Genomic DNA, 23,250 nt, shown 5'->3' with positions numbered 1-23,250 from the left:
GAGACAGGAAAATATGGTTAAGGGTGATATTGTTCATTAGCAATGGGCCATGGAATGGTCCAATTTTTCTATGAAGTGGGATTCCTCATTTTTGCTCCTCACAAACGCACACAGACACTAATTCCTCGTGTAGTGCAGAATAAGAACACTGCTCGCTCTACTTGGGTCACGTCTGTCTGTCTCACACTATCCTAATGGAGTGCAGATGTTGCATGGAGGCTGTGAACATATCCTCCTGCAGTGTGAGTGAAAGCCCTGGTATTTGATTGAATGTTACACACACACACACACACACACACACACACACACACACACACACACACACACACACACGCGCAGACATCATGCAACTCTTCACTGTATTTTTAAGGATCATTTTATTTAAAAACAAACAAACAAAAAAAACAAACAGACTAATTTCTCTCATCTTAAGGCAAATCTCATACAGAACCACTGACATTTGAAGACTTTATAGTCCAGGATCACAGTTGTATGGTTAACACGTGAAAATTCTAAATCTTTTTCTAAATAATAATTGCTTTTCTTGTTTAAATACAGTATATTGATGCATAATATTCATTCTTTCAAAAATTTTTTAAATAAATTAATTTTCTTGGAATTCATGATTTAACAAGCACACCAGCAATATTCCAGTTTGAATATTATCATCATTATATTTATTTCAGTATTTATGAACGTCCATGAAAAATGGCCACAAATTCAAAAGAAAAAGAGAGAGAAATAAAAAAGGAATCTCCATGAGGCTGAACCATTCTCTTTATGTTTTCTTATTTTGCTTAGTGTCAGGAGTTGTTTACATCATCGCTTTTGCATGCCAAATCAGCTCAAGGCTGGTCAAGCTGATCCATGGTTATAGGGGTTGAGTAACTCTCGTCACCTAGGAAATAGTGCAACTAACAAAGCAAAGAATGTTACCATTGCAGACGGAGTCAAGTTTAACGCCTGGCCACATTCCATAGAGTTTTCCTACAGACAAAACAGAACAAGACAGATTACATCAAATTGTTCATCTATCCATTCATCCACCCATTTTCCATACCGCTTATCCTACACAGGGTCGCGGTGAGCCTGGAGCCTACAACACATGTCTTTGGACTGGGTAAAACTGGAGTACCCATAAGAAACCCCCGAGGACATGCAAACTCCGCAAACGCAGGGTGGAGATGGGAATCGAACCCCCAGCCCTGGAGGTGCGAGACAACAGTGCTAACCTACAGGCTTTTTAATAGGTGTTTTTTTTTTTTTTTTAAATGTAGATATAATATTTATTCATTCATTCATTCATTAATCTTCCATGTGTTTTATCCAGGTCAGAGTGGATTACAGAGCATGATTAGATCAAAATGTATAATGTTATAATTATGAACAGAATTTATTAGTGAACTTTATTAGTGAATTTATTAGTGAGCCTTTTAATTGTTTTTTTATGTAGATTTAATATCAATTTATTTATTTATTTATTTATTCATTCATTCATCTTCTGTGTGCTTTATCCTGCTCACGGTAGATCCAGAGTCTATCCTGGGAACAGTGATGGGAATATACCCTTCATGTTAAACCGGGCACCATGCACACATGCATTCACACCTACGGGCAGTTTTGTGTAGCCAATCCACCTGCATGTTTTGGAGAGGAAACCAGACAGCCCAGAGGAAACCACATTGACTCAGTGACAACATGCAAAAAAATACATTCAGTAACCCAAGCACAGAATCTGACTGAACAGTACAGTGCCTTTCACTAATATTTTCACCCTTGGTAAACAAAGAAGGCTGAAAAATGGTCATTAAAGGGTCATGAAACATCCCTCTTTCATCTCAAGTCTACCTTTCAATGTTTTTGAAAAATGTAGCTTAAATGTTCGTGGATGGCTGTGCGCAGAGGGGGCGTGGCAGTGAAATGCAGGTGAGGAAGAGGGTGGCGAGCCTTCACAACACTAAAAAAAAAAAAGATGGATAGTGACAAAGTTTGCAGATGAGGCAGAGGACTTTTCTCCTCCTGAATCCCCAGGGCTAAATGGAGACACAATAGATAGCACTGGAGGTCCTACGCCCTGTTTATTTGGATCATTAGCCCCTGGCGTGACTACGGAAGAAAACATAATAAAACCAGAGGCAGCATGGATGAGAGAAGTGTTGGAATAGTAGATAGCTAATTGGCTCAAGCTTTTCACGAATAAATAGGCAAAGGTTCTTCCCTTCAACAAGGACTCTTGTTGCATAATTTTATGTGCGATGGCCCATGGAGCATTAATATCATATAATGTATTGTATGTACAGTTTTTATAATATGGTTCTCCTTGAGTCGGAGGCAACGCGGAGGAGAGAAATGTTGGAATGCTAGTTAGCTAATAGGCTCGAGCTTTTCACGAATAGAAGGCGAAGGCTCTTCCTTTCAATGCGGACTCTCTTTGTATAGTTTTGCACGCGATGGCCCGCAGAGCTTTAAGCAGTTTAATTAGCCCAAAAAGCAAGTAAAACTGTCATGGTTAAAGTTAGACACGTACCTCATTTGAACGGATGGAAAAGTCCTGAGTCCTGAGTAAATAAGGACTGAGTACTAGATCATTGTGTAGACACAAACTGCTTTCATGAGTAAGTCCGAAGTCCACCTTTCTCCAATTCTCATACAGTGAGGGAAAAAAGTATTTGATCCCCTTCTGATTTTGTACGTTTGCCCACTGACAAAGAAATGATCAGTCTATAATTTTAATGGTAGTTGTATTTGAACAGTGAGAGACAGAATAACAACAAAAAAATCCAGAAAAACGCATGTCAAAAATTTTATAAATTAATTTGCATTTTAATGAGGGAAAAAAGTATTTGACCCCCTCTCAATCAGAAAGATTTCTGGCTCCCAGGTGTCTTTTATACAGGTAACGAGCTGAGATTAGGAGCACACTCTTAAAGGGAGTGCTCCTAATATCAGTTTGTTACCTGTATAAAAGACACCTGTCCACAGAAGCAATCAATCAATCAGATTCCAAACTCTCCACCATGGCCAAGACCAAAGAGGTCTCCAAGGATGTCAGGGACAAGACTGTAGACCTACACAAGTCTGGAATGGGCTACAAGACCATTGCCAAGCAGCTTGGTGAGAAGGGGACAACAGTTGGTGCGATTATTCGCAAATGGAAGAAGCACAAAAGAACTGTCAATCTCCCTCGGCCTGGGGCTCCATGCAAGATCTCACCTCGTGCAGTTGCATTGATCATGAGAACAGTGAGGAATCAGCCCAGAACTACACGGGAGGATCTTGTCAATGATCTCAAGGCAGCTGGGACCATAGTCACCAAGAAAACAATTGGTAACACACTACACCGTGAAGGACTGAAATCCTGCAGCGCGCGCAAGGTCCGCTGCTCAAGAAAGCACATATACATGCCCGTCTGAAGTTTGCCAATGAACATCTGAATGATTCAGAGGACAACTGGGTGAAAGTGTTGAGGTCAGATGAGACCAAAATGGAGCTCTGTGGCATCAACTCAACTCGCCGTGTTTGGAGGAGGAGGAATGCTGCCTATGACCCCTGGAACACCATCTCCACCGTCAAACATGGAGGTGGAAACATTATGCTTTGGGGGTGTTTCTCTGCTAAGGGGACAGGACAACTTCACCGCATCAAAGGGACGATGGACGGGGCCATGTACCGTCAAATCTTGGGTGAAAACCTCCTTCACTCAGACAGGGCATTGAAAATGGCTCGTGGATGGATATTCCAGCATGACAATGACCCAAAACACAGGGCCAAGGCAACAAAGGAGTGGCTCAAGAAGAAGCACATTAAGGTCCTGGAGTGACCTAGGCAGTCTCCAGACCTTAATCCCATAGAAAATCTGTGGAGAGAGCTGAAGGTTCGAGTTGCCAAACGTCAGCCTCGAAACCTTAATGATTTGGAGAAGATCTGCAAAGAGGAGTGGGACAAAATCCCTCCTGAGATGTGTGCAAACCTGGTGGCCAACTACAAGAAACGTCTGACCTCTGTGATTGCCAACAAGGGTTTTTAAACCAAGTACTAAGTCATGTTTTGCAGAGGGTCAAATACTTATTTCCCTCATTAAAATGCAAATCAATTTATAACATTTTTGGCATGCGTTTTTCTGGATTTTGTTGTTGTTATTCTGTCTCTCACTGTTCAAATAAATCTACCATTAAAATTATAGACGGATCATTTCTTGGTCAGTGGGCAAACGTACAAAATCAGCAGGGGATCAAATACTTTTTTCCCCCACTGTAGCTCTCCCGAGAAAACACACTCTAACTCTTACACCACTGAAACAAACACCTCGGGTACGACAATGACTGTACCACTCCTGCGGTCAGGCGCTTCTTCACCAGCCAGCAGCTCAGGTGCTGGGAAGCCTTTACGTCAGACCCCCGGGTTGTATCACCCTGTCACAGGGCTACAACATTCAATTCAGACGTCGACCGCTGAGGTTCCATGGGGTCAAAATGACCATAGTCCAGGACCCAAACAAGGCTCTGGCCTTACAGAAGATTTACAGAACAGTGGATTCTATTCCACTTATTTTATTATCATAAAAAAGACGGCTGACTTTGCCCCATACTGGATTTAAGACCTCTGAACACACACCTCAAGGTTTTCAAGTTCCACATACTATGTACAGTGGATGTGCTGCAAGGGATCAGGCAGAACGATTAGTTAACAACTATCAACCTGAAAGACACATATTTTCATGCTCCAATTGGACCGCAGCACAGGCAATTCCTCCGTTTCACCTTCAAGGGAAGGGCTTAGCAGTTTTGTGTGCTCCCATTCGGGATCTCGCTGGCACCAAGGTTCTTCGCCTGGTGTGTTGCAGTGGCACTGTCTCCATTACAGGCCAGAGGGATGCGAATTTTCCTGTACCTGGATGATTAGTTGATCTGTTCCCAGTCAAGGGTAGATACCCTCAGAGAATCAGCATTTCTGATCTCCCATGTTACCAAGCTAGGGATTACAGTGTATTATGGAAAGAGCTCTCTGATATCCAGACAGCGAATAATGTTTATTGGCATCCAGTTGGACTCATGGTTTATGATGGCTACTTCCTCTCAACGACGGGTCAACAACATCCTCCAGCTCACCAGTCACTTCAGAAGAGGCAGGGCTCTGGTCCTCAAATCGTTTCTGAGACAGCTGGGTATGCTCACAGCAGCCTCAGCGGTGGTCCCTTTGGGCCTTCTGTCATTAATGCCTCTCCAAATTTGGCTGAATCCCACTCAACACAGGCACAAGCTGGTCAGAGTACTGCCAGTTGCCTAAGGTGCCTGCGCCCATGGAGGAGAGAAGCATATTTTACCCAAGGGGTTCCTTTAGGGGCCATATCTTCTTGCAGAGTACTAGTGACCACAGATGCCTCCCTGGCAGGCTGGGGAGCTGTATAGCAATGCAGGACAGTCAGAGGCCAATGGATTCCTTGACTTGACAGCGGGAACAACACATAAATGTGTTGGAGCTACAGGCAGTGCTGCTCACCCTCAAACATTTCCTCCCAGTGCTGGTAGGAAGGCATGTCCTTATAAGAACAGACAACACATCTGTGGTCTATCATATAAATCACCAAGGGAGCACTAGGTCCAAATAATCCTTGAGGCTGGTCCAACAGCTGTTATTGTGGGCCCATCCTCACTATTGAGCCTGATGGCAACGCACTTACCAGGCACTCAAAACACAGCTGCAGTTTTCCTATCTGGAACCCATATGGACTACAACTTTAGGTCTGGCCTCTGAAGGGCCAGAGCCATTATTATGGCTGTGTGATCCAGCAGTTGTACAGACCATCCACAACTTCCGGGCAACTTACACCAATGCGTTGTATGCTAACAGATGGAAGCTTTTTTCTGAGGGGTGCCAAGTGCACAATCAGGAACTGACACGCTGTTCCATAGTAGTAATCCTCAGCTTTCTCCAGTCTATCCTTGATGGAGGCCTTGCAGCCTCCACTGGAGTTCTGGGGATACAGGGGTAACTTTATGGCCGAACCCTTCATTTCTTCCAAAGACCTTTTCTTCGTCTTATACAAACCAGCCCCTCAGTCTGGCATCTTTTGTGCCCCCAGCTCAGGAGGATGAGCAGGGGTCAAGTGAGAACTTCTTGTGCCCAGTGAGAGCACTAAATTTTTTTTATTCAAATGACTGCTGAATTCCGGAAGTCAGATTCACTGTTTGTCTGTCATACAGGGCATATTCAAGATCATGCTTTGTCCAAGCAGCGTCTGTCAAAGTGGATTGTAGACGCTACTGTTTATGCCTATAAGGGTAGTGGTCTCCCAATCCCTCCTCAGGTTCGAGGTCACTCAACCAGGAGTGTGTTTACTTCATGGGCAGCCCTATGAGGGGTCCCCTCTTTCAGATATTTGTGCAGCTGCCTCATGAGCATCAACCTGCACATTTGCAATATTTTATAGGATTAATGTGGTCACGCACAAGCCATTTTTCCTCCGGCTTCACAGCCTTTTTAAAGAGCATGTAGGACTTCCTTGTAACCTTGTTGGCATTACTCATCCAGCTGCTTAAAGCACCGCCTCTGGCAGTCAGTCAAAATGAAATAGAATGATGGTTACCTATGTAACCATGGTTCTATGAATTTCGGATGACTGCCAGAGCTTAGCAGTCACTCAGAATATTCGCAAGAAGATTGCCAAGAGGTCACTTTCTGGGTAAAGGTGCCTTTAGTACTGAGGCAAAGGGCATACATCACCCAGGTCACAGGTGACTTTGTTGATACAAACACTTGACCTGCACGTGATGGACATCCAGGTGCTTAAAGCACCGCCTCTGGTGGTCATCCGAAATTCATAGAATCGTTTTGTTTGCAATTGTTTGATAGCCATGACAGTAGAGTATTTTTGTGAATTTTTTAACAAATGATCAAAAGGTTAAACAATAAAGACAATTTTTCACAGCCTTCTTTGCTCATATTTACCAAGGGTGCAATATTAGTGGAGGGCACTGTATTTGTTAAAACATTGCTCGACTTGACTGTTATAGAATCAAATTAACCATTGTGTCCAAGTCATAGATTTAATTTAAATTTTTAAAAAATATTTTGAATTGAATGTTTAGTATATTTTTCTCATTGACATTAAAGTTTATATAAAAGTATTTTAAATGCTATTTCTTTTACCTCAGGATGGAAGGGGTGGCATGTGTCTGGACGTCTTCTGTCCTTCTGCAATTTCAAGCGCTCACATTTCAGTGACTCATTATGTGCACTGGGATTAAGGAAAACACACATGTAACAGGCATTTCATAGAATTAAATATGAAAACACCAAACTGGATGTTATAGGATTTTTTTTTTTAAAGAAACCAGCTGTATTATAAAATGATAGCTTGTTTGCCAAGTTAGACAATGCTAAGTAATATAACTGTACTCAAATCAGTTCCAGTTACACTTGCATATTTATCATTTGCAGCATCTTCCTATGATACACTCAGACAGACATCTATAGAGCTGACAAAGAGCAGTGATAGGAAATTATGTTGTCAGATTTTATGCCTCAGAAACACACTGGACCCATATGAGCATTTTTACTGAGAGTGAACGTCTGGTATTGATCATCATTTCATTCTAGGTCATTGTGAAACACACCATCTGTTTTGCTCAAGAGAGAGTGCATTGTACTGAAAAACCTCAGCATATTCACTGTGGAGAACTATTAATTTCAGCACAAACATCTCTTAGCCTTTTCATCTCCATTCAAAAAATGAATCCAAATATAAACTCTCTTCAAGAAAATAAAATTACAAATAAACAATTCACAAGTTTTTGCTAACATGTTTATATTTGTGCTTTCCCCCCCACAATTCCTGGACCAAATAAATAAAAATAAATGTTAACAAGTACACCAGACCTAGCACCCAGGACCTTTATATGATAGAGGAAAAAGGACAGGTAACTGTGTGTGTTAAATGAATACATGAAATAACATCTCAACATATTTGATGCGGCCCATAAATAGGTAAACCAAAAAAAAAGTTCAGCAGACTTTTGAGCACTTTATACTGAAATATTAACAGCAAATTGTATTGCAAGTATAACAAAACCAATTGAAAATAATCCGTACTGACCACTGGGCAAATATGCTGCACAATTTCTTATATGTTGAGATAAATATTATCAAAAATAAGATAATAATAATAATAATAATAATAATAATAATAATAATAATAATAATATGCTCATTCATACAATTATCCAATCAGCCAATTATATGACAGTTGAAGAATTCGAAAAAGAACATGCAATTTTTTTTTTACAGTCTTCAACTGTCCATTTTGAGTGAGCTTGTTCCTACTGTAGCCTCAGGTTGCTGTTCATGGCTGACAGGAGTAGAACCTGATGTGGTCTTCTGCTGTTGTAGCCCATCCACCTCAAGCTTTGATGAGTTGTTCATTCTGAGATGCTTTTCTGCTCACCTTGGTTGTAGGGAGTAATTATTTGAGTTACTATTGACTTCCTGTTAGCTCAGACCAGTCTGGCCAACAAAGCATTTCTGTCTGCAGAACTTCTGCTCGCTGAATGATTTTTGTTTTTCACATCACGCTGTGTAAACTCTAGAAACTTATGTGTGAAAATACCATGAAATCAGCAGTTTCTGAAATACTCAAACCAGCCCATCTGACATGATTACCATGCCATTATTATTTTTTTTCTGAATCTGATGTTTGATGTGAAAATGAACTGAAGCTCTTTATCTGTATCTGCATGATTTTTTACATTGTGCTGCTGCTACATGATTGGCTGATTGTATAACTGCATGAATGAACAGGTGTGCAGGGTTTCCTAATAGACCTCAGCAGACTTCAACAGTCCTTTCAGCTTTAAATTAAAAAAATAATAATAATAATAAAAAAGATACAACTTAATCTAACATACCAAATCATTTTGACAAATGAAACTTGAAAATGAAATTGATAACTGATCATTTATTCCCATGCTCATGGGTGTTCTCAGGCTTCTTCCTATCTACTTACATTTCTTAAAGGATATACATAATTTCGATGGGGTCCATAGTGATGGGTCCAAAATCTCTGCAGTGACACTTATTATCCACCACAACCATGAAAAGGTTACTGCTTGGAATTTGCTGAATGACAAATGACCTTAAGAGACACAGGGAGAGAACGAGCAGATAAGAAGTGGGGTGTGTTTGTATATGTGCGTGCCTTGTGACACACTGCATATATCAAAAACTTGACTCCACTCATACTGTTAGAGATTTTATATGTATATGCCAAAAAGATAACATACATCCTTGGTCACCTCATCTCTCAGCTTTCTCCATCTCTCTCTCTTATACACACACACACACACACAGGACACACACGACATATATCAAACGGCCTGAGAGGGTGTGATTTGTATACGTATTAATGATGTTGTGCTTGCCAAGTGGATTGTAGCTCTCCATACTATGCTCTGCTCCACCAGATGTGCTGCCATTGTTTCATCCTCGCTCACCACTTTAATCAAACTTCACAGAGTAAAGCCGAAGCCTGGCCAGTTAAGTGTTGCAAAATATAAAACACTCAAATGCAAAGGGAGGGACAAAATAGAACCACACTCAATTCAATTGTTTATTTTTTTTAATACAAGGTTTTTTAATAGGTTGGCGTGATGGATTCTGAGCTCACTGATTAATGCATTTCTGCAAGACTTATGAGGAAGAAGATAAGAGAGAATGATCCCTCTGTTCTTTCTTTATCTCTGTCTCCCTATTTTTCCACAGTGTGAGTGATTTATAGTTTTGCCCATGCAGTGGTTTATCGCACAATTGGTGAATTCTTGTCCGCTCAGCTAGGACCTCAGCACCAACACTCTCAATCTATCCCAGATATACACTGTCTAGGGCTTGATATAACCAGAGACCCAATCGTGACCTGGCTGTTATCTAAATCAAGCACAGAGACGCACTGCTTAACATGTTGTCTCAATTAATCAGATATGAATGATATGCAAATGCATCTAAATCTCTGCTGAAATCAACTAAGAATACTTTTATTTTCGAAATAGACATACGTCCAGCACTTTATTGCATTCCACATGTCCGTTCTATTAAACACTGACGTAATTGTTTGTGGAAAAATGAGTTCTGCCTAATCTCATGTTTTCATATTTTTATAACGAATTGCTTCTACAAAATCCAAGAGATTCTCCTCTAAAATATCACTTTTGAAAACCATGAACAGACTGCAAATTTCATAAATGCCAACACATTTAGCATGTGAACAGCTACAGTAACACACTACTGACAGATAAAGAATGCAAATGCCAAAATCAATACAAGCTATTGTCTGCTTCATGAAAAAAGTATATTAAATTAATAAATATATAAAGATTGTTTTGTACGTGTATTTGCTAGCTTTAGGAAGGCATAATTAGTATGCAAGAACGAGATAAGAAGAGATAACAATGTCCCTGTCCATGCAGGATAAAATATTCAAACCCGAACAGAAGTGACTTTATTTAAAAATGCAGATTTCTAATTTTCTAACTGCCTTTTTTTTGTCACAAAAATTTGTTCATGCTGTAAACAGATTATCATAGGGCATGTCACCTATACATATATAGGTGACATTTTATGTTTGTGTTTATCTTATCTTAAAAACTATTATTTTAAAGCATCCTCCAAGATAAAATTCAAACTAGCTTCTGTCTGAAATCCTAAATTAGAGCAAAGTTTGGAAAGTTAGAACAACTATGTGAAAAAATATTATAAAAAATCCTTTTGTTTCCAACACACAAAAAAAAGGTTTTTGCTTCTTGAACTTTTATGCTAATATCGTCACACGATTAACTCCAACAAACTATAATCCTATTTGCACATACATGTAAAATCTGTGGGTTTTGCGTGGGGGGACATTTTATATATGTAAATCACCTCAAGCTTCAATATGGCTACTACTGTTGTGCATTTGTTAATGCATAAGAATTCAGTTTATTTACATATTTCAAGCTTACAGGCAATATTAGGTAAAATGTTTAATTAAAAACTTATTTTTGCTAATCTTTATTTGAAGGGAACTGACTCTGGGCATTCATGAATATATAATAAATACTTTATAAAGCAATAATGGGATTTTTTTTTTTTTTTTTTTTGTACAGAGCCTTGTCATTACAGCAATGAAAGAAAAAGAACAAAGCTCAATTAACAGCACATATTCCTCCTGTATTTGCCAAGGATTACATTAAATTTTTATTAATTAAAGAACAAGTTTGACTTTTTATTAGTTTATAGTTACATTTAATGTTGAGGGATGTCCGTGTTGTGAGTTATTTTCTGTTACCACTTACATTAAAGCAGCCATAAATAATCAATACCTTTCCAACCTCTCTTGATGTTAATAAAACAAACAAATAAAAAAATCAGCTTGTCATGTTATTGAGAAACCACTGTCTTCACCAGCCTTCTGTCCTCAAGACTTTCCCTGTACAGCTTCACGTCTGACTGTGTTGACAAAGGTGACTCCTACCAAAAATGTTAAACATCTCACAACAAAAAACATCACCATATAAATAATTCTAAGTTTATTTTATTTTATTTTTTTATACATGTTAGGGCCCTATACTATGGAAGCCCATTTCCACCACAGTTGAGTAAAAAAAATATGATTCTCTAAGTCATAATAATAAGAAACTTTCTCATAATAATTACTTAACATATCATGATAATGAGAAACTAGATCATAATAATGACTTAACCTCTTAATAACGAGAAACTTTCTCGTAATAATACAATGTGCGCAGGCATGCAAGTGAGTTGATCGTGTGCGTTGCAAATGCAGAATGGCTTAACTGTATTGAAAGTAACTATATCTGTATAACAGCTGAATACTTCTGAAAGTTAAACCGTAGTATATTAATGCTTTGAGCAAAGGTTTGCATCGTTTAAAGATGCATTTTTTTAACACAGACTGTGATTCGCTTAGTTCGCATTTTGGTCGATGAATGGTTGATTACTAAGTTGACTAGTTCTCATTGATCATGTGCTTTCTGTACGCCAAACACTGTGATGATGAGACGAAACGATGCTATCTGTTTGAACTGCGCAGCACGAGCTAATTATGTGCATGATTCACCTGAAGAGTAAGTGCGTTTAAACTTGTATCCCACTCACCCGTGCAGCACATGGCCAACCATTATAAACACTGAGTTCAGAGACAAACCCCCCCAGTTCGGGCAATGTTTATAATGGTTGCCTCTGTGCTGGTGAATCATGCACATAATACTGTCTGGTTCAAACAGATAGCATCGTTTTGTCTCACTCTTCACTTGAGTGTTTGGTGTTCGATGTTTACCATATGCGACAGAAAGCACATAATCATAGAGAATTGGCCCACTGGTAATAATCGACCAAAATGCGAACAACAACTAAGTGAATCTCAGTTTGGAGTTTGTGTTCACATAACCGCATCTTTAAATGATGTAAACGTTTGCTCAAAGCATTAATAAGTTTAACTTACAGTTACTTTCAAAACAGTTCAGCCATTCTGCATTTGCAATGCACATGCTCGCCTCGCTTGCATGCCTGCGCACATAGCACATGTGTGGATTAAGTCATGATTACGAGAAAGTTTCTCATTATTACGAGGTTAAGCCATTATTATCAGAAAGTTTCTCATTATTATGAGATGTTAAGTCATTATTATGAGAAGTCATTATTATGAGGTTAAGTCATTAGTATCAGAAAATAAGTCATTATTACAAGAAAGTTTCTCATTATTATGACTTACAGAATTTTTTTTTTTTTTTTTTTTTACTGAACTGGCAGAAACTGGCTTTCATACAATACTGTTTGTCGTGTTGAAAATGTCCCCCACCCCATACCATTTCCACTTGGGGCCCATGAGTAGTCAGTCCCTTTGTGCCTTTTGTGGTGACACCCCTGATAGTTATGAAGAATCTTTCTACAGAAACCATTAACAGTCATGCCTTCCAAACCATTCATGTAACCCTGGTTTCCCTCATCTTTGTCCAACTATTGACATGAAAATAGAACAAAAAACTAAAACACCCAATATAACTGCTGCCTGGAAATGAACTGTTCTAAGAAATCTATTAAGTCCAAGGTTTTCTAGGATACACCTACTTCAAACCATACCACCAACCACAAAGCAAGATCCAACCAACAATAACTTAACTTTGGTGTAACCTCAAGTAACCTTTGACTATTTCTATTCAGCCTAATTTTCAAAAAGTGTAACAGACCATACACAAGCCTCTATGTAGCCAATATGTCATGAAATATCCAACAAACAGTGATTCAAAACAGCCTACACTGAACTCTAGTCCACTTGGACAGGAAACAGCCAGAGTTTAGATCAGCTTCACAAAAGCTTGATTAAGTTCAACTTATTTAAAGATATAAAACAGAGATAGTAATCCTGGCAAGAGAAGCACGTCTTGATGGTAAGTGATAAACACACTTCTCACTTGAGCTGCGTCTGGTCTTGTACTCCAAACGAAACAGACACATATGCATATACACATGTGCAAACAGACAAACACACACTGACACACAAGGACACACACAGACCCAGATACTTTCAATGATGCTAATGGCTGGGGAAGAAGTCAAGCAGTGCAGCAGACCAAAACACACACACACACACACACACACACACACACACACACACACACACACACACACACTTACTTACATTATCATGAAAAGTGAGGTATTTTCCTGATTTGATCAATTCACTTCTGAATACTTATTATATTATTTTATAATGTAGAGTAAAGCTATTTAAATATAATTCACGGGAAGTCATGCCCTTTAGCAAATCTAATCACAATCCTAATGTTAATGTGTACACATAATTTATTTCAACCTAGTATGTATAACATGCACATCCAAATAAATGCTTCTACACAATGACCTCAGACTCTTAATTAAATATTACTTTGTCAAAAAATGTTCATGTAGAGCATATAAGCTATGTTTCCATCCAAGGCATGACCTCAGTTTTAACTTAATCCTATGATTGAAAATTAATACCACTTTATTCAATACTAATGCAACACACTAAAGCTAAAGTGGTCCATTAAGGTTTCATTTTTAAACAAAAACCAGCATGGCCCCCTGAAACACAATCAATACTTAGCATGTATATTGTAAATTCATGTTTTTTGAATTGGATCAGAAGTTAAAGGTTTGAGTAAAATGCCTCTCTGCACATTCCACCCAGTTTAAGTGCACTTAAATTAGCTTTATAAATGTTGGCGGTGGAGGGCTGATGTATATCATTGTGATAGGGGCATGGTGGCTGTAACCGAAAGTTTATACTCCTTGTAAAAAGGGCTTTGATGATAAACCACCCACATCCCCTTCTGACAGCACTCTTAGGAAAGTAAGGACAACAAAGTGCACAGGTGTGTGACTGCAATGAACATCACCATGCTTCAGTGAGCTCTCTCTCTCTCACACACACACACACAAGGACCTGCCATTGACGTAATTATGAATGCAGATATTTAATGCTATGCCTACATCTAAATCTAACCCTAACCTTAATCTCAGTAACTAGAAGGAAAGGAAACCTTTTGATATTTTTAGTATTCCTGCCGGACGAAACAACAGAAAAGGTCATGCGAGCATAAGGTTTTAACTTTAATGTGGAGCTTCAAAGAACAGCTTACTCAAACAGCTTGTGGAAAGGTTGCCAGATTATTAAACAAAATTCCCACCTCAACTACAACTCAATAACCATACACAAAAGCACTGAAACTAGTCCAAAATGTCAGGGAATAGTAAAGGGACACATTTTTCTCTTTTCTCTTTTCTCATTCGGTTTGGAGGAAACGAGTTAACAAATGTTGTGCATGTCTGATTTTCAGTATATTTCAATACAGAGAATCTGGCAACCCTAATTATAGATCACAAAAGAGAAAGTTGTGCTACATATCTCTGTGGTGCACTCCACAAAAAATAATTTTTAAAATCTTTAAAATATAATAAAAACCTGTATGTTTGTTGAGCAAGTTTTCTCATTCTTAAATTATTTTTCTTTATCATTATTAAAGGAAAATGTTCTCACAAACTCACGAGGGCATATATAATGAAATGCCACTTAAATGATCCCGTTTTGACACGTAACTGCACTGTAGATGCGTCCCAGCTTTATAATAGATTTTGATAGCATGTACAGCAAACTTTTCTGATCTTTCTGGAATGTAACCCAAAAACTAAAGTAAATCTGGCTGTTGTCAACTGGAGCTTAGGAAAGATGATGTTGTTTTAAAACATAGTTAGCTTGATTACTCAGTCATGTTAGGCAGAAGATAGAAAGCTTTCCAAAATGCTCGATAGGCTATAGGAATTAAAAAAAGTTATGCTCTGTAAATGTTCTGTAAATTGAACATAGTGATAGGAATAACATAAAATAATACAACTTCTGGTACAGATCACATGCACATCTGATTTAAATCTGTATATGGAAATAGATATGAATATTTTGAGCACTAAACACATACAAATACAGATAATGCATTTCATTACACCCCTAGGACATATTATACTTTCTTACAATTTAAGCAATATTTCAGAGTAAGACTTACTCAGTGATAGATATAGATATACTCAATGTAAATATTATATTTATATTATATTTAACATATTGTATTTCTAACGTACAATTTTTTTGTGCAAAAAAGTCAAATTAAACTTTCTAACTCTAAGGTTTCAATTGAAAGTAATGTTTTGAGTGAATTACACATGGCCTAAACATAGCTTAAGACATTAAAAATGTTAATAGGCATTTTTTCTCTGGGTTTTAGAGACCTATTAGACAGTTAATGGTATCAGAAAAGGGTTCTTTCTGATAGGGAAACAGTCTGGTGGAGGGTGGATACTGTAGAACTCAGTAAATTGTAGACATGTAGCATAATTTAGCTAGATAAGTCTGTGAAGGTACCTCACAAAGTAACATTAAAAATGTGTGTCTGTGTGTTTGTGTGTGTGTGTTTCTAATCAATTTCCTCCATCCAAATGAGATTAAGGTAATCTTAGCCTCTGGGCACACACACTTAACCAGATTACCTTGATTTCATATTGTACAGGCCTTGGGGAGGTCAAGTGGATGCAGGCCTGTGGGATGTGCTTTTGGACGCACTTGACAAAGCCATTCCACTGGCTGTAAATGTACAAAAGGAGTTATGGCCGGTGGCCATACTGAGCTGCAGTGTCTCATGCCACATATGTTACTTGTTGTTTTAATTATGCACAAGTTCATCAGTTGTGATGGCCCTGATTTGAATATCGACATTCAGGAAGATTCCTCGGCTCCTATGTGCTCTTCACTGCAATTTTGTCACCCAGTGTTTGGGGTGTATGTGTTTGTGTGTGGTAGTTGTTTCAGTAAATGAAGCAAAGCAGCTCATGTACAAAAATACATTACACACAACCTTGTGTAATACACACTACTCATTATATGTACATGTGCACACACTCATGCCTCACTATGCCACAGCCGAGAATGAGAGACCATATAAGGTTCTGTGTTACAATTCTGTGAATTTAAGATGTTGTTTCATAAAATTGACTCTCAAAAAATCACAGCAGGTAATATTGAAACTTTATTTTTCCTTATACTTTTAAACAATACTAACAATGTTTTTTTTTTTTTTTTTTAAATAGTTAGAACCAAGGTTTCAAATTAAAGTAACAATTTCCAAGTGAATTACACACAGATTAAAACTACTTAACACATTAAAAATGTTCATGGATTTTTTTAAAGTAACTAACTCACCCAAACCCAAACACACTCACGCAAAAAACTATTGCTATAATTTCCTTCCGAATACATACTTTTCCCTTCCAAATAGTGTATTTTAAATCATACTGTAAAGCAATACTCTGCATCCCTGTGTTTTGCTATTTTGCGGTGCAGTCAAGCCAGTAAAAGTGAAATATGGACTGAATTGGTACAAAAGTGGACGCTTCTCAAAAAAAAACAACTCCACCGTTCAATTTTAGTGTCTCAGCCCTTGACGAGTCCAGAGATTGAAATGTCAGCGTGAGTTAATAAAAGCTTGTGATGTTTATTATATGGTACCGGCAGAGGTGTTGTGTTTTAAAGTGGCAGCCATTTGTACAGACAGGAGAAATGGCAGTGGTTACGAGTGTATAATATTTCTGCAGAATAGGTCAGAAATCATACAGCACAATACACACAGACAAACTGTCTCTGATTTAATTTGCAAAGCTAATGCCTTTACATGGAGGGGTATGGATCATGTTCGACACTCGATACCCAACACACACTGATAAAATCACACACATACAATACACACAAGTGTTGAGATGAGGATTTTAGGAAAGTATCTTAAGAAGTGAATTAGACGCATACTAACAGTGGAAGGAGATTTACCTCCAAATCTTGGCATGTGTCCTTGTTTTGAAATTCATAGCCATGGCCTGTGAGTGTGTAATCTGCTTTATGAGATGGAGTATGTCCTCTCTGTCTGTGTTTAGAATTCCACTCACTTAATGCAGTCCTCGCAGTCTATATTCCCTGTGGTCTCCTTAATGGTTCGCTCTGAGATGAAGGCCGGGTATTCGGTATCGCATGGAACCAACATAGTCCGACCATCTCTCTGGGCTAGTTAAGTGGACAGACAAACAGACAGACAGACAAACAGACAGATAGAGATAGAGAGAGTTAAATTGTTAAAAGTGTTAAAAGAATGTTCAAAAATATTTCTTGAAGTATCTGCATCTCAGGCAAAGCATCATGTAAAAGACGCAATATACAGTGCACAGAAACTGACATCTCTTTGCTGCAGGCAAGCAAAAGCATATTTTTATTTAGATCTGATGCCACCTAGTGCTCTCAGGAGTAACTATACCTTGTTTTCACTATGGTTGACCTTTTTATTCAACATCCATAAATCTACATAAACGCTACAAACAAACACCTCACATATGAGCTGACATTTGAGTCAGATTATACGCTGCTTGTAAACACCTAAATACATAAAGAAATAATTAAGGCTTGCTCTTAAATATATATTTATTTACATAACTTATTTGCCTGTGACCTTCTCAAAAATAGGCAGCTTTTACCAGGGACTCTGTTTAATACCCCTCGTAAACAGAATGGAAAAGTATTTAGAGCTTTAAATGTCAGGGTTCCATTTCTTTTTGTCATGTCTTAACCAAAGTGTTTAACTTCACGACAGATTTGAATCCAATTGACAAGTAAATACATAGAGCTGTGGTTCTCAAAACGGGGTCCCGTATTCATAATGTATAACCAGGGGGTGTGACCACCCATTATTTAGTATTGAGTTCTTATATGTAATTAGCCTCTTCAATTAGTCAGTTGAATTGAATAGGTTTAATACAAACCTCATTACTTAAAAAACAAATCAGCCTATAAATAATGTCAAGTTGGACTTAATGTGTTCTGTCATTGGAAAGGAATAATAAGCTTCGGTAAATAGCCAGAATATTACATTTGAATAATGAATACATTTGAATAACTGGATTATGTTCATATAAATACATCTGTACGGAGCTTGTCAGTGGAATTTATTTTCCAGTTTATGGGATTTCGGGCTGCAAAAACTTTGAGAACCCCTGAGCAGTGGTGTGGGAATGGCACTGATATGCTGAGAATTCATTAGTGATAATGAAATGTGTTTCAAACTGTCAACCAACTGTACTTAGATTTTTTTTATTATTTGGATGTAACCTACACATGATGAAAAGGGTATTATGGAATCTCGGCTGTTAATCATGCGAAACTGTGCTTAAATGAACTAGAATAACGAGAGAGAGAGAGAGAGAGAGAGAGAGAGAGAGAGAGAGAGAGAGAGAGAGAGAGAGAAAGCAAGAGAGAGAGAGAAGAAGAAGAAGAAGAAATTAGGATTTACGCAATATATAAGGGAGATATGTTTTACGACAGAAACCAATTGAACCAAAGGGAAATTTGGTTTTACTGATGTTTTAATCCTCAGTGGAAGCATGTTTTTGAGTGGCGGGTCATGAGAAGGAAATTGAGAAACACTGTGAGATATGTTATGGCTTAAAATTGTTTCACTGTAAGCATTTTCTTGGCAAAAACATGTCTGCGGTATTATCCAGCAGAAATTGCTTCTTAATATATACTGCTAAAATTAAAGTGTAGGTTAGCGTTGGGGACCCACAGGTTAGCGTAGTTGACCAACATTTAGCATTACTGCCCATTATAGTAAAAGTCCCATGTGAAAAAAAGTGAAGGTGCATTTCATCATGTTACACCCTGAAATTGCACTGTGTAATGCAAGTAAACACATGTGACATCATGTGAATAATATGTGTGAATAGCACCTGTGATACAGAATTATTCATGTAAATATAAATCAATTGTGGGAAAAAAACACTGTGAAAATAAAAACACATGCAGTACATATGACCAAAAAAGTGTGCAAAATAAATAAATAAATAAACCACATTTTTACGTTAAAGTGAGGACTGTTCTATAAAAGCATCTTTTGGATTTTCCATAAGTAATTCTTTGTACCTACTACTGTGTAACCAAAAAACCTGGCAGACCTTGGGTGAACAGAAAAGACTTGCTTATGGGTCTGGGTTTCTCAAACTGTACTGGACAACTTTAGGGAAAGATTTATATTAAAAAAATAATAAAATAAATAAATAAATAAAAAAAATTAAAAAAAAAAAAAAACATACACTGATGGCTTCAAAGTTGAAGATCTTTTAGGAATGAGCATGAACTTAGCTAGGGCAATAATAATTTCACACAATGATACCAGTGAAACAAACCCTGTGCTGTAACATCCACATGCCACCAGCTGTACAAGCTGAACTCCATCAGAAATCTGTGGGCAGAAAAGAAAACAGAAGGTAAGATAATGATTAAAAATAAAAGAAAGTAAGGTAAAATGTTTTATGAAGCCTATTATAATAGTGTGAATCATTATAATTGTGCTTATAATTATTTGTAAGTTGATATTGATACCTTGTAGGCATTTTTTAATTTTATATTTTATTAAAAATGCCTTATAAAGTTCTAATAATGGGTTATAAATAATTGATATTTGGTCATGTTGCATCACAAGTGTCATTCATTATAATGCCTGTATTACAGAATTATAAATCAACAGTAAAATTTATCAACAATTATAAGCATTGAAAATGTCATCATTGTTAATAGGGCTTTACTGCTTATAATAAGGAATAATGATTATTTATTTGAATTAATAATGCATATTTACATTTTAAGTCTTTTTATAATGAATAAATAGTACAGTTGCTTTCTAAGTGATTAATAGGATTTCTCCGTCAGTAGAAAACCTATTGTTAGTGTTAGTATTCTTCTTCTTCCTCTTATTATTATTATTATTATTATTATTATTATTATTATTATTATTATTATTATTATCCTCATCTCCCTAAAGTGCCCAAAATTTGGCACATTGATACTACAGGCCACAAGTAACTCCCACACCATAAATAGCCCACATGAGCCCATAGGTGGTGCTACAGGCCACACCCAAATTCTACATGATTTTCCCTCCGCCCCATAAGTCCAAATGGGGGAACAAAAAAACCATTCGGACCCATAAAGTCCGCCATGATAGATTTTCCAGTAAATTAAAAAATTGTCCAAAAATCTTCTCCTCATGAACCGCAGGTCAGGTTGAACTGTGGTACATATGTGTGGGATACATGTATTTCTATAGGTTGATAAACAATAAGGAATCAAATAAAAATTGTCCAAACTTATTACATATTGGTGAATTGACAACTGTTGCACAGATTTCTTGTGTCCATAACTCAGTGGAACATTAACCTATGGACTTGATCTGTGCCACAAAGAGGACAGTACAGTATGTTACAATGTGCGATGACAACCTCATATCTCCAAAAATAATGACATTAAAAGGAATAATAATTTATTGCAAATGCTAAAGTAATGCTTTGCACATCTGCTAGTCATAAAACGAATACTCAGTTTCAATCATCAGTTCATATGAAGACTCTTGACAATCTGAGAAATGGGTGAACGTAAGATGAAAAATAGATTTACTGTGAATATCTGAAATATGCATGCTTGGCAGGAGCAGATTTAGTGATTTGGGGGCCCTAGGCAAAATATAGGAATGTGGCCCTCATTTCAGTGTTTTAACATTGATATTTAAATTTTCAGCTTATGTTTTACCATTAATAGCAATAATCAGGGGTGGACTACAACCAAAAAATGGCCATAGACTTTCTCGCCCAGCACAGACCACCACACCTGGTCCACAACAACCCACATCATAACACACCGGCTCATTGATGTTTAGACCTATTTTTAAAAGCAGTTACTAGCATAAAAATACAACACAATACAGAAACATGAATGCTATTTAAACATTTATTTGAAGTAGCACTGAACAGAGATCAAGTCATATTTGTAAAATAAGCAAACAGAAACAGAAGAACAGTGTGACAAAGAATAGTTCTGCTTCTGCAGAACTGCAACTTGCCTTCACGCCAAAGGCAAAATCTGTTCATTTAAAAGACTACACAGGCTTTGATGAAAAAAAAAATTATAATAATAAATTTAAAAAAAAAATTTTTTTGCTTTCCTCCTGCAAAATGATAATGATTTATGAATATGGGCTTCATAGAAAGTGTCACTGAAAATATATTTTGTTCGTCTTTTCTTTATTCTTTATATTGAATACGGCAATAATTCCATTAAAATATCCACATATACAGCTACATGTAATCTTTTTCATATTTATATTCCATTTTTTGTGGAATATAATTGTGCTTTTAATGAATGAGTAATAGTATTCCAAACTCAAATAATAATCCAATAAAAGTATAAAACTCCCTTGACTTACCATAATTAATTCAAATACCTAAAAACATGATATTTCCACACTCTATTTGGGTTATTTTTCACCCAACAGCTGGGTAAATATAGGACAGAACACATTTTGGGATAAACTAACCAATCAAGTTGGGTTGTTCATTTTAACCCAAAGGATGGTTTCATTTTTACAAAAAAAAAAGAAAAAGAAAAAAAAGAAGAAAAAAGAAGAAGAAGCAGCAGCTGGGTTCATTTTATTTCATAAATGGGTTAATATTTTCAGGGTTATTTTTACCCTTTGAAAATATCAAATATATCAGATTATACACAAATATGTCAACAAGGTATCTCCTTTATTTATACACAAGAAGGTGTTCAGAAATGTATTGCTAGCGCTGCTAAAGTGGTGTTTATATATAGACTTAAATTACTTAAATAAGACATATATTTAAGATGAAAACATCACATTTTGAGACATTTAAAACATCCAAAAAACTGAAAAACCAACTTACAATTCCGTGGGCATTAAGCCAAAGCTAACGAAGATAGCAGTGCATTTAATGTCATGTAAACTGGACTCTTATCGCACATTTTGTCTTTTTCTAGTGTACAGTAATGGTTATTATGGATAAATATATTGATGCGAACCTTGTTTCTCCAAGTAAATCTAACAGTATACCTGTGTGAAAACCGCTATATCCACCTGTGGCGAATTCAAACAGTCTGCGCTGAGTTGATGTGACCCAAGGAGCTGGGCTGATGCGTTGGGCTGGGAGAGGGGTGCATTGATTCAACTGTCACTGAAAATGACCCAGCCACTAACCCAGCGGTTGGGTTACACAAAAATACCCAAAAACAAGAGAGAAAATAACCCAAACGTTTGGGTAGAACAAATAACCGAGCATTTTTTGAGTGTAATAATATTGAATAATATAATCGTGTCCGTGTACAGGCTTTGTCTTTTTGTTTAAACGATAAATAGAACTTTACAACAACAACTCATAGCTGGAAACAAAATTATCGCTTTGATCACATCAGTCTGGCCAAGAGTAACCTCAACAAAGGTAGCAAGTTCAAAGTGGCATCCCAGGATTCCCCTGGCTATCTCCAGGTTTTTGGTAATTTGTGATGTTTTGGAAAAAATCAACTGAACAAAAGCAGATGAATCAGAGGTTACTTACATGATGAGCTCGGTCAGCAGCCATTTAACAGTCGCGAGGAAGGCAAAGTATGGCTGTGAGGAAGAGGAAAGCCATCAATCACAAATAAACAGATGACAGTAAACAACAAGTGTCGGGCTCATGTGGTCGGGTGCACACGCAGAAACGCAGTAAATAAAGAGAAGTGATTAGGACTAGGGTGTAAGACATGAGAAGATCACACACACAAACACACACACACACACACTGGAG

At 37.3% G+C, this 23,250-nt stretch overlaps 1 protein-coding gene across 1 annotated transcript in view; it reads right to left on the bottom strand.

The window, feature by feature from the left end:
* Positions 1-358: 358 nt before the first annotated feature.
* The window catches only part of cacna2d3a (calcium channel, voltage-dependent, alpha 2/delta subunit 3a), a 409,741-nt gene continuing 386,849 nt past the window's right edge, over positions 359-23,250 (bottom strand). Inside the window, exons 32-37 of the mRNA XM_017468484.3 lie at positions 23,020-23,072; positions 19,798-19,853; positions 17,515-17,629; positions 9,018-9,130; positions 7,150-7,232; positions 359-987 (exon numbers count right to left, since the gene is read on the bottom strand). Coding sequence (XP_017323973.1) covers positions 895-987; positions 7,150-7,232; positions 9,018-9,130; positions 17,515-17,629; positions 19,798-19,853; positions 23,020-23,072 — 513 coding nt within the window. The 3' untranslated portion in view covers positions 359-894. The remainder of the gene's footprint in view (positions 988-7,149; positions 7,233-9,017; positions 9,131-17,514; positions 17,630-19,797; positions 19,854-23,019; positions 23,073-23,250) is intronic.

The sequence above is a fragment of the Ictalurus punctatus genome, chromosome 5, assembly GCF_001660625.3.
Source record: "Ictalurus punctatus breed USDA103 chromosome 5, Coco_2.0, whole genome shotgun sequence".
Taxonomy (NCBI): Eukaryota; Metazoa; Chordata; class Actinopteri; order Siluriformes; family Ictaluridae; genus Ictalurus; species Ictalurus punctatus.
The sequence above is the reverse complement of the archived record's forward strand: the minus strand, read 5'-3'. Positions and strand labels throughout refer to the sequence as shown.